The sequence below is a fragment of the Bemisia tabaci genome, chromosome 5 (assembly GCF_918797505.1).
Source record: "Bemisia tabaci chromosome 5, PGI_BMITA_v3".
Taxonomy (NCBI): Eukaryota; Metazoa; Arthropoda; class Insecta; order Hemiptera; family Aleyrodidae; genus Bemisia; species Bemisia tabaci.
Genome location: NC_092797.1, coordinates 32,639,229 through 32,652,311, shown reverse-complemented (window position 1 = coordinate 32,652,311; position 13,083 = coordinate 32,639,229). Strand labels below are relative to the sequence as shown.

At 35.7% G+C, this 13,083-nt stretch overlaps 1 protein-coding gene across 1 annotated transcript in view; it reads right to left on the bottom strand.

Annotated features, from left to right (window-relative positions):
• Positions 1-1,908: 1,908 nt before the first annotated feature.
• Positions 1,909-13,083, bottom strand: part of Ypel (Yippee-like) — a 134,158-nt gene continuing 122,983 nt past the window's right edge. Inside the window, exons 5-7 of the mRNA XM_019051937.2 lie at positions 8,043-8,086; positions 7,286-7,394; positions 1,909-6,057 (exon numbers count right to left, since the gene is read on the bottom strand). Coding sequence (XP_018907482.2) covers positions 5,944-6,057; positions 7,286-7,394; positions 8,043-8,086 — 267 coding nt within the window. The 3' untranslated portion in view covers positions 1,909-5,943. The remainder of the gene's footprint in view (positions 6,058-7,285; positions 7,395-8,042; positions 8,087-13,083) is intronic.

The window sequence follows — 13,083 nt, the reverse complement described above, 5'->3', positions numbered from 1 at the left end:
TAGAAAGAGGGTCACAACATGCAATCTTATGTAAGAATCACTCTAAGAAAGATAAGTTAAAGCACAGACAACAAAATATTGTATTACAAACGTTAGTAGGACATTAGTAAAATTGTTCTCCTAAATTAACAAACCTACCAAACAGTGAAGTTAAGAGACAATTTTTCAAAAGGCTCTGTAAAATTTGACAACTGATTTTTACCAAAAATTATTGGTTATTGATGCATAATTCATTCAAAATACGAAAAAATGGGCCAAAATCAACTTCATGGATTTGAATGTGCACAGAAATTTACTGTATGATTGTGATTTCAAGGCTTCTTAGAAATTTTGATTAGAGCACGGTAATGAAACCTACCATATGGTGTTTTTCAATCTCGATCAATGGTTTTGATACAGATGAACTAAGGATTTGTCGCAGAGGAAAACTAACTTACATTGCAAAAGCCACCCAATAATAGATACTTCAATACTTGCAAACAACAACAATTTAAATTCCGCAAGTAAAGTTTTCATTGCCAGATAATTAGATGAAAGGGTCAAAATATGGCTGCAACACTTTAGTAGAAGGTTGAGAGATCATTTTTCTGAAATACTAGGAAAATTTCCACATTCTTTTGTTCTTTAGCTTTCCAGAAAATAAAAATGCCATGAAATTAATTTTGGCTCCATATAAAGTTAACACAGACATCCTTATCATAATTACAGAAATATAGAACCAAAATACAACTGCAGAGCAGCTAGACGAAAGAACGGAAAAAGAAAGAAAAAGAAGAAGAATCAGAAAATTAATGACGTTGAAACTTCTGAGTCCGAGACTGTTATTTTATTGTCTTTGATTGAAAACCAAAATACTTAGTTGCTTAAAGAGATAAAGAAACCAGAGAATAAAAGAAGAAGTACCTATGACGCAACCCAGACGCTTTTGACATCAACCAAGATGAGGTGATCATCACGTAAATGGATTTAATAAGGTAAAAAAAATAAAAAGAGGAGTGTAAATAATCAATGCAAGAGTGCCTTCTTACATTTGTAAAAAAAACAATAATGATAAAATAAAAGAATATAAATAAATAGATAAATAATTATATCATTTTTTCAAAAGCAGGAATGAAGTACCTCATTATTTGGCAAGAGGCAAGGTTATGAATTAACTTCATGCAAGTCAAAGAGAAATATTCAAGCAGGCTCCTCTCCAATACCACCATTATAAAAAGTCAAATTTTATATTTTAAAAAGAAAAACTTATTCTTTTGTTTTCCCTAGACTTTGAGTGATCTCTAAAAGGAGTTAACCTTGTGAAACGTTCTATTCAAAATTACACTAGATCTGCTGCACACAAGAAATGGAGAAAGATGAATGACCTTCGAGTAGGTTAGTAAAACCCCACAACAATCACAATGTTCAAATTAGGTCTTTTGACAATTCTCTCTGAACAAACCTGGTTGCCAACAGCAGAGAAAAAAGTGGAAAATTTGAGAATGCTGATACGAACTATGGAAAATGTGCGTTGAGGAGTAGATTTCAAACTTTTTGAACAAGCCCATCATGATTCTGAGGTGGTGTCTCCTATGGGAAGTCTTATAATTCATCTGTCTCTTATGCTCAACAGATTCCCTTACAAGGTGGACATGCTTCAATGGCTGTATTTTTTTCTGCAGGAATTCATTCAGAGAGAATAACACTTTTCTTTTTTTAAACTTAGTTTAGATAATATTACCGACAAATCCAGAGTGAGTTCAGCACTGCTTGCTGTCATGAGCTTCCACTTATATTTCTGAGGTACTCAGAGTAAAAGAGTAAGTAAGTGATCTAAGTTTGGGGCATTGATATCAGAACACAGCCGTTTCGAGGAGACAATGGTTGCAAATATTGATTAACCTCGGATGTAAAATGAAAGTGTAGAAAACAAATTCATTTTATCATTTTATAGGAATAATTACGAAGCATTTCCAAGAATTACAACTGGGCTCTTCACCACTGCACACTAAAAATTTACCATTTTGGCTGGATCATTCAACGTTGTTCTCTTGGAACTTACAATTGAAGAGACGAACACAGTCTCTTCAAATTAACTATTCACACTGGTTATTTGGCGAGTTCCTAATTTAATGGATGAAATTCAACCTGGCTGCAAATTTGCTCTATTATACAGGGATACTTTTATTTGACCTGCCTCTGGAGTAAAGACCTTCAGCATTCCAACCAAATAGTCTTTGCTTCGTCACTAAGGGACTAGCTTTTTTATTTTCTCTTTTTTATTTTATTTATAATTTTAAACAACTTCTCCTCTTGCCTAATTTGGTATTTCAAAAAAAAAAGGGAAAAGAGATACTGACCTAATGTTTTAAAACGGAAAAATAAAAAGTCTTGAAGGGGATAATATTCAATGGACAAAAGCTGACCATTTATACTTATAAGGAAGAATATATAGATTAAGTAAAGTAATATTCAATTAAGTTCTGCGGAACTTTTCAAAATAAGAGATAGAACATACTATTTTCTTTCTTCTGATCACAATGCCACCTGCTGCGAGATTAACTGGTACAATAATAGAGGTACTCTCTGATAAATTCTTTTTTAAATGATAAATTGTATGAATTCTTTTTCTTTTGTAATAAATATATTTTCTGAACAATAAATCTGCATTTATTTTTTCTTTTAAAAAAATATAACTTTCCCAAAATAATGTTTGAATAATATCCATTTTTGTACACAAAAATAACACTCAGCGTGAATGGGAAAATATAAATAAACGAAAAGAAAAGAAAAACCATTTGATGAATAATTTTTCATACTGTACATCGTGAGGTCAATGAGTAACAACCAGTTTTAAAAAAATAAATTGATTAATTTACAAGCGCTCGGGTTCATACTCCAGATAGAAACCAACTTTTATTCATACAATACACAACATTGTTTTCACTCTGCAGAAACATAGGAAGCTAATTTCATTTTTTTTTTACAGGTACCAATTTCAGAGAAATGAAGTAAATGAAGTAATCAGCTTGGTTACAATCTCATCGGTCAGAATTTAAGGATAGATTATCCACATGTAATGTGTGAATGATACGCCGGTAATGACTGGTTGATGAAAAGATTATAAGGATAAAAAACAACTCTATGAAAAATAATCCCTTCATATTTCCTCAACAGCCGATTTTTTTCCAACCTTTGTTGTAACTGAGTATGAGTAACACTTACCCTCTTTGACAGAAATATTTTGAAACATAAGAGTCAGTGGTAAGTTAATAATTTTAGATAATGATACCTGCTGAGTGTGACTCAAATGCAAAAAATTTACGATTTGGACACAGGTTTTGAAAAATATACAAAACTTCGAGACAGGCAGTGTTATTGCTGGACTAAAAGAAATAATTTACCACACTTTTACAAGTATTAAAGAAATGGTCATAGACTAAGAATTAGAAATTATACAGTCAGAGAAAATAATAGATGGAAAGAGAAAAATTTATGCAACACAACAATCTGGGAGTTATGGCGAAAGTAATTCCATTATATGTAGACAGTACACTGTACGAATGCATTCATTGCACACAACAAAATATGAAACCTCGAGTTGTTAATAATCAGTAGGCTTTTAAAGTTACTGATAAAAGGAATGCCAGAGAATTTTAAATGTTATTTAGATGCAAGGTACATATTGACGCTTTCTTTATTTCTATGTTACTACGCAGCCCTTCAGAATACACACTCACCACAAAATGAAAAATTGAAATTGACTCTTGAAAAAATCAAAGTTACTGATCTTTCAGAAGAGAAAAAAAACAAAAATTTTGCACATAATGAAATCAATTATCCAGGATATGAGTTGCTTAGGATGGATTGATTCTTTACATTAGTCAGCAGCTTGAAAGTTTTTACGAAGTACTACGAAAGAAAAAAAAAAACAAAAAAATCGTGAACGTATAATACAAAATTGCAAAAAGAACCTTAAAAGAATTTTTATCACAGCAATTTTTTTCCTCAAGATATAATATTCCTGCTCCTGGACATGATGCTAACTTCTGCTGGTCTTTCATTATACTTTTAAAATGAGCTTCAAAATAGAAAGAAAAACTTTAGAGCTAAGCTCAAATGAATCAGTGAGAACAAAAACACACCAACTCGAAAAAATGAAAATAATCGAGACACACACAAAACTGCATAGTAGGTGAAGAAGTTACTCGAAGAAAAAGATTTTTGGTGCCTAAAAACAAGTACTTAAGGACACTTTAAATGTCCAAGTTAGAACAGATACTGTAACTTCAATGACCTTTATGAAAATTGTCTGTCCTTGGTGAAAAGTGAGCATTTTCAAGTTACCGAGTTGGTGTGTAAAATTTGTTCTCACTGATTCAAATCTGAGTCGACGTGAGATCAGATTCGTTCATATTGTGTGTGATTTGATAAAATTGAGAGAAAAACCAGCAATGTTAAAAAATCATGTGCCAGGGAACAGTTCAGAGGTCAAGTTGATGGCATAAAAATTTATAAACAAAATTTTCACAGAGGATACTCCGAGCGTTGAATACTTAAGAGACATGAACGTTTATAAAATTGATAGGTGTAATTACAAAGACATTAAACTACTGAAAAATCTAGCCGCATATTTAAATTTTAAAATGATCCAATATTCAATTCATAGAATTTTTAAAATCCTCGTACATCTGTTTGACAAGTCATGTGGAATACTTTCCATTACGTGGTGTTCAGAATAAGAAATCAGCCTACTAAGTGATGATTCCTTTAATTTGTTCCTAAGTTGTTGGTTTATTAAACCAAAAATGCAAATGGTCATTACTAAAATTTAATCAGCATTAAATTGGCAATGCATTTTTATTTCATTGTAATTATATGCATAAAAATAAAAGTAGTCAGAGCAGAGGGACTTGTTTAAAAGATAGAATAAACAAAAAATCCTTTGAGAAACAAAAAGGAACAGATCAAAAATTTGGATGGCTGAACTATTATTCAGGGAAAAATTTTCAACAGAAATATTCTTGGTAATTGCAGCATATTTTTAAAAAAAAAACTCAATTCGTGAGATTTCAAAACTTCAAAAACAGATACCTACATCTTGTGAAAAATGGTTCTATTTTAATTTCCACAAATTTTTCGAAAAACTTTTTTTAAAGCCACAGATAAAAATTCAGACGTGATGTAATTAAGGAATTATATGTTTTGTTAAAGAATTCTGGCTTTCAAGAGATGATGCCACTGGACTTTTGTTCTTAGGTGAATTGTCACACCTAAAAATGCATTAACTACTAAAATTATTTTTTGTACTTTAGAAAAGGTTAATGTGAAGAGATCATAAGAACTTTATTTTATTTCTTTGCTTTGTCCATATTAATTGCAGAAAAACCATATGAACTCGTGGATAGACCATACAAGCTTGACTTGAGAGATTTCTTATTTCCACAAAGATTTGTAAGGTACCTTCAATCAAATGCGACAAATTTAGACATCATTTTTTACTTATGAGCCCAGTAAATCGAAAAATATCATGGACATCCATTGTAGAGAGAAAAAAAAGCTGATCAAATGGATTATGTGGCAAATTAATTGACAAAAATAAAAACCTTACAGAGAAGACTCAGAAAAAGGAAGCGAAGAGAAGATCATCATTGTGAAGATCGCTTGAGACCGTAACAGATACACACAAATTCTATACATACCATACGCACATGAATCCTAAGAGATATAACATACTCGTCAAACGATGAAAATTACACAGAGATGTCAAACGAGAAAAAAAGAGAAAAAGGAGAAATTAAGAAAAAATTACACAGAAAAGATCAAATTCTTAAATGATACTTATCACAAAATAGAAATGAAAAACTAATGCATGCAGCACTCGACGATGAGAGCTGCAAGATTTCATTTTGGAGGCGAGTGATGGATGAAAACCACAGAGCCAATGGCAAACCGCAGCCATGGCTAGTGATTATTGGTGATTGGCTCGCTATCCCAGCCATTTTCTTTTATCATGTGAGCCAATTCGATGATATATTTACCTTCTTTATACTTTTGACTTGATTCAAAGGCATGCTCCTGAAATGAAAAACAAAAAGGGAATTCGTGGTTAAAGGTTATTCTACTAAAGTATAGTTCATCTGATACTTCTGGCAGGCAAAGACAATATTACATAAGGTGCTCCAAAAGTAACTAACACTTCTTGCATACAGCAAGTTGTAAGAGCTATCAAACTGCAGTTGGCACGAAGCTGTAGACTGAATCCTCAGGTTTGAAAGAGGACCCTAAGCAGCTCTTAGCTTGAAAATTCAAGCTCATAGCTTGGATTTGAAAAGGACTTCAAGATGACATGCAAACATTGACCTTTGCATTTTTTAAGCACTATAGCAGAACAAAAATCAAAACTTTTACGAAGACAAGAATGCAACAGAATGAAATTGGCAAATAAAGAGTGGGTGCAAGTGGCAACAGTGTTAAGCTTGAGACAAGTTGCCATGGAAACATCTAATTGTAATAAGTCTCACATGTTGACACGCAAGTTCAGTCTGTCAAATCAGAATTTGCACTTGTGCAGCATTCCTCTTGCCCACAAAGAAGGCTGTTTTACAGAAAGAGCAATTTTTCATTAATTGACTATTTTCGCGTATTTTAGTGAAAGACAAAGTGAACACTATCATGAGAAATACCCCAATGACTACAAATTCTGGTCTGATAGACTGAGCTTGCATGCCAGCACGTGAGTTTTTGTGGTTGGTCTCCATGGCAACTTTTCTCGAGCATTACACAGTTGCCCCTCGCACACTTTCTAGTGCCAACTTTATTCCGTTACATTCTTTTCTTTGTGAAACTTCGGATTTGTTCGATATTTTTCTGTATTTATTATGTTCTTTGTGTTCTAATATTAGTAGCTCAAATTTTAGTATTTGTAAATGATCCCTTTTCCTATGGACAGTTACAATTTAACTCATTGGCAACAGCATCAGACGTATTGTTTTCGAATTTTTGGACAGTGTTAGACACTAGCGACTGACAGGAGATTAGCACACCGTGGATTGAAAAATTAATCCATCCATACCTAAATGAAAGGCTCATTTTTCTAGAAAATGTCTTAGAAACATGTTTTACTGTCCTAGATCAGACAGTCATGTGTCTCCTGACTCCAGTTCAAAAGTTAGACAGAACTTCACTTGGGGATGCTGCCAGGCGCTAGGACTAAACAAGGCATGTCATGACCAAAAAGCACCTTCATATCTAATATGTCTATAAAAAATCATATTCTAAAATAAGGAAAACAAAGGTTTCTTACATATTTCCAGCCGAGAGTTGTCTTGCAACACTCGCAGTAAATGTCTGCGACTGCATGGAGACCAGTTAAAAGGACTCTTTCTTCTGCAGGCCCACAGCCCACATTAACTCTGTTGGGAAAAAAAGTAAATAAATTTATTGATTCACATCCTGCATATTGCAAACCACAATGTTGAATTAGAGATTAAGATAGAATGGCGGATTGAGTGGAATCTTAACATCCCCTCAATCAATTCATCGAGTGGAATTTTTGTACACTCTTGTGAAAAATGTTTTAGAACTTGATCTAGTGTTTGCAATATATTATGCAACTTATGCAGAACTATGACAGAATTTATAATCCTCAAATTCGCAAAACACAAGTGTAACTGGATTGCATTTTGCAAAACGGAACCAGGAGCATTGCAATGTTGCTAAGATTGTGCATTTTCTTTTGTCTTGGAAGAAAACACCCATTATTTATAAACAGTTTCTATTTTTATCGCTAAAAACTGTAAATTTAGGACAAGACATGTACATTTAATTCGTAAATTCATTTTTTCAGGGTTTCAATAGTTTTATTGCAATGGATGAAGTTGCACAATCTCAGCAACATTGCAATGCTCCTGGTTCCTTTTTGCAAAATGCAATCCAACGAATGTAAAATGCTTTCACAACATATATGTCTAATTTTGTAGTCAGGCCATGGGAGTAAGTAACGGCTGAGATAATGTTTTTTTCTTTTTCTGAAGAATGGTTTAAAAATATTGGTGACTTACACAGAGTTAAAAAGATACGCTCTCCCTTGACTGCCTTGGAACGACTGTAACAAAAAAATAAAACAAAATGTTAGAGACTTGACTTGAAGAACGATGATTTTGAAAACTCTAAAAACAAACACAGAATCCGCGAAATGAAGGTTAATACATGAGCTAATTTTAAAATTTATGGATTTTTTTCTATTAGGGATAAAATATTCTACACTCGGAAAATGGCATCACATGGGGGTTTGTTAGAGGGAAGCAAGCCAGCCAACAGCTGAACGTGGAGAAATAAATATCTGTTCGTGCATTGCGATGGATGTTGGCCTAATCTCCCATTTGAAGGTGCATCTCGTGGAATAATTCATGTCACATTATCAAACTGACCAACGAATTAAGCGGACTTCTTAATCAAACTGATGTTTTAATCAAGTTCAAATGTCAACAACGCGATGGCAGAAGTGACTCAAAAAATAAAAAATGAAGCAAAAGAGAATTACACCCTGCGGCTTGGGTCGGCAAATTATTGCAGCGCAAATTGCGATGCAAGTGGAGTACCCATATACCTACGGGAGAGTATTGCCATCTCAATCCTTCACTACAGAAAAAGTGTGCCGCTCTTTGATTGGTCGGCTATCATGAAGCCCCAAAGTTTGCCCAATATAAACAAACAAGATGGCAAAAAAGTTTTCAAAAGTTCTAGAGTCCCTTTAAAGTTCTAGACATGATTTTGGATGTGATGGAAATTTTTTTATATCCAACTTCTGAATTGTTTGAATCGAACTTTGATGGATATTTTTACCGAATATTAACCTTTGAGTGTGATTATTATTCATTTCTCAGCCGATAGTGCGTGTTCCTCTGGGTCAGTTTGTTTACATTGGGCCAACTTCGGAGCTGTATGACACCCTGAAACTGATGAACCAATCAGAGAGCGGTACAAAGATAGCTGTTCTCTCCCGTTTACAGGCACTCTAGATGCAAGGGCTCTAAAATAAAATGAAGTCAATGTTGTTGCTATCACTGATACCCTCCTTCCAAGACGTGCTCGTAAACTAGAGCCACTTTTTATTCCATTGCGCTCTTCTCACGTAAGTTTAAATTCAAGGACAAACGCATCGAACTCCTCAATAAAATAAAAGTGCAGAACTCATTCCAGATGAGCAGGGTGTCTACTAAAACAGGCTGGCCAAAAATCAGTACTTTTCCGGTACTTTTTCCGTACATTCCCAAGAAATTCAGTACCTCTTCAACAGAAAAATTCAGTGCTTTTTCAGTGCCTCCAATTGACGAAATTCGAAAAATTTCAAAAATTTGAATTTACCGCTCAGATTGCGACGAAAATGACAAAAAAATGGAAAAATTACGGACCTACTTGCGGAATTTCTGCTCTTTATCAGTGCTTCCGGGCCGCCCTTAAAAAATCAGCACTATTTCCGGATTTTCCGAGAATTCCGGACTTGTAGACACCCTGATGAGTGAGGAGATAGAGTTCCAGTTGCATGAAATTGCGTTGTTTATTTTTTTAAAAAAAAACTGGCAACACTGCACGAAGCGAGCGCGAGCGGGTGCGAGTGCTGGTCCCGTCGAAGCAGCTGCGTTTTCAGCTGACCCAATTCGGTACCGCTAATGCCATCATTTTGTGATGCAACTCAGACGGGAAGAGTCAACTCAAGTAAACAAAGGGATATAGCATCGGTCAGGAAAATGGGTCAAATGGCTCATGGTGATCAATTCAAACACGCAAACAAAAAAAACCAACAAACTTAAACAAACAAACTAAATGATATGAGAGAAACAAAAACAAAACCAAAAAAAATGCAGGGAGAGAGAACAAAGTGACTGGAGACTCTGGAGAGAAAATTCCAATATGGAGGAGAGGGGAATTAAGAAGACGAGCGAGGGAAAAAAAACAATTCTTTCATTTGAGAAAATGTGATGGAACCAGGCGCTTTATTGGACCGCATTTAGCAGAAAGGAATCGAGCAACATCAGCTATTGCAAAATTTAACTGGGCAATTTCATTTTTCACAAGAGATCGTTTGAGCGGATTCCTTTAAAAATTTTAGAAAATTTGCCTCGTGCTATGCAGAAAATTCACTGAAATTTGCACAAAAATCCGCACTTCCGTTTTCATGAAAAAAATTCAAGAGTCCAATTGAATTTGGCAGGTGCTGATATGGCTCCTTTCTGGTCCCTTCTTGGTTCCTTCCTGCTTAACGCGGGCGAATTGCCACTACCGAACGGTCATGAGACGTTAACCAACCGTGGAGCTGAATGCTACTAAAACGTGGCAATCATGAGCTTCGGAACAAAAAAATAACACTCATAAAATCAGTGGTTCCAACTTGAGATATTCATGAGGATATCCTAACGCCACTCGCTACAGCGGATACGCTTGAACGAAACATCTACCCTTAGCACGAATGACTACTTCCTTGCCTTTGTTTGAATTTAAAAGGAAATTAAAAACTTGGCATCTTCGTCCTAGATAGATATTAAAGCTTTGCCCGGGGCGAGTAAGAGGCTGCTGATAAGGAAAGGAAATTTAATGACTGGCCACACGAAAAGCAGCGATCACTGTGAGAAGAAAGACATCGCATGTCTTTCGTCGAGAGTCCATGAATATTAAGATGGAAAAAAGTTACAGCTCGAATGAAACGAACCTTTTCCTCCTTTTCCTTTTCGCCTTTCTCCCTTTTGCAGGAATGAGGAATACAGAATATGGCCCTCTCTGCCCGCTGGTTTCCTAAGTATAGCACCTGTAGATTTGTGATTTTCCACAAAATACCGATAAAAAGGGTGTCTAGTTTTTTTTCGTTTTGGGAATCCTGAAATCCTGATTTTTGACTGCTAAATCCTGATTTCATAATTTTTCCGAATCCTGAGCAAATCCTGATTTTTTGCGAGGAAAAATTAACGGGCGGATAACGGATACTAACGGAAAATAAGCGGACGGCCGACTTTTCTCAAATCCTGATTTTACGACCGATTTTTCCTCAAATCCTGATGAACGGATTCCGTTGACTCAATCTGAGATCGGGAAATCCTGATGCTTGACACCCTGACAAATTGAAGATCTAATTGATTCTTCACTACTAATTCAAATCGCGGTATCAACTAGTTTGATCTCAAGCAGTTTTTAAAACCCTTTCGAGTAATGAAAAGTGACAAAAGATTGAAACAATCCGTTTCCAGGATTCCAAACATTCTACTGGTTTAAGCTCTTCGAGAGGCATATTATATTATCAAGATTTTTTTGAGGAAATTCACACTCACAATGACAAGGTCTTGTACTTGATGATCCTTATTTCATAATTTGAATTTGAAACACACAGAATGTAGCCCTCTCTGTCCGCTTGTTTCCCTAATTTTTTGTTTCCCGGACGGAGGAGCGTAATCCCATTCCAAAGTTGCCAAATTGACTCAAACAATTTATTTTTTCTTTACAAGAATGTACATGCGCAATTTTTGTCTAACATTTTTCTGATTTTCACAGGAGATCAGAGGAAAAATTAGTGGAACTTTTTAAGTAGAGATACCAAGATTCTTCTAGTAAAAACGCAATTTACGAGGGGAAATTCGGCACTAACTACTCGAAACGTATGGTTATGTTCTTTCGTGAGGGAAACTTCGAATTATGGCACCTAGAGCTGTGATTTTCCACCGTTATAATTCACGATGATACGGTCTTAGATCCCATTTCTGACACCCTCGATCTACCAGACACAAGACAAAAATAATTATTCAACGTTCTTCCCTTCCCTCCTCTTCTTCGGAGGGGGGGGGGGGTTGCGAAGGGTTTATTGTTAATTGTTTTACAATCATCTGCTAAAAACAAGGTTCATCGCGTAACGGCATATCTACGGACACACGAGACAATGGACGCTCAGACTAATTCATTGATTGTTTTCGTCAACATTAATACGCTCTGTCCTATTAGAAAGATAATATTCCATTCAAAAAATTTTCTGCGTTGCGTATCACCAAAAACTAATTGGCACATTTATGAATGACCTCGTGCGTCGCCTACAGGCATGCTTCAGTTTCACTTACTTGAATTGAGGGGCTTAGAGGACAAGGCGCATAAGTGCAGTTTTTGAAAACATTGAGATGAGGGCCGGATCTAGGCGGTGGCCATGCACATGGGCCGCGGCCCATAGCGGCAAATTTAGGGGGCGGCAAATTTAGAGGGCGGCAAATTTTGCAATTTTTTCAAATGTCGGTATCAAAAAAAAAATCCGATTCAAAAAAAATTACAAACGAGAAAAGGCGACAAAATCTCTCATTTCTTGAGAGTTAATAGTAATTTCCAATTTTTTCGTCTGTCGATGGTTCAAGAGACGACAGCACCTTTCATTAGTCTAGTTGAGAGAGAAACCAAACACGCAATTTGACCTGGAACGGAGCGGCGCGGATGCAATGATGACGAGGACTTGAGATGAAAAGGAGAGGCCCTCGGCGCGCCGGTCAACATGAAGCACAAATTAGCGCCTACAAGACTGCATGAATACTTCACGCATTGCGTCAAACGTAGAGCGGTCAGCATCGGTTGGCGTGAAACGCATAGCGCCTACAAGACTGTGGGGATACTTCAAGCAATGCGCCAAACACAGTCCGGTCGGCGCGGTGGCGGAAATTAAACTTATTAAACCATGTTCATTCTTGCATAATTTTTTCGTTCATTTCTTAATAATGGAAGGCTTTGTCCACACAGAGATAGGTTTACAGAACTTAACTCTTGCGCAAAGTTCCGTGAACTTTTGCTTGTGTTGACTTGACAGGGCTTTCACAAAAAATGTGCCCAACACGAGTAAACGCGTCTTATGCACCCCTCCTCTTCCAGCACGTTTACTTGATGGTTTGTATCTGTTTCAAAACGAATGAGAAGGAGGTGGCAAAATACAGGCGACCCATGGGAGGCAAGTAGGTAAATCCGGCCGTGATTGAGATATTCATGAGCTTAACTAAAACTAGTTCGAAAGTGTATTCTGAGAAAAATTCACATATAAAATTGATTTTAACGCATTCACTTTAAAGCATCAAAAAGAGTTTAAAC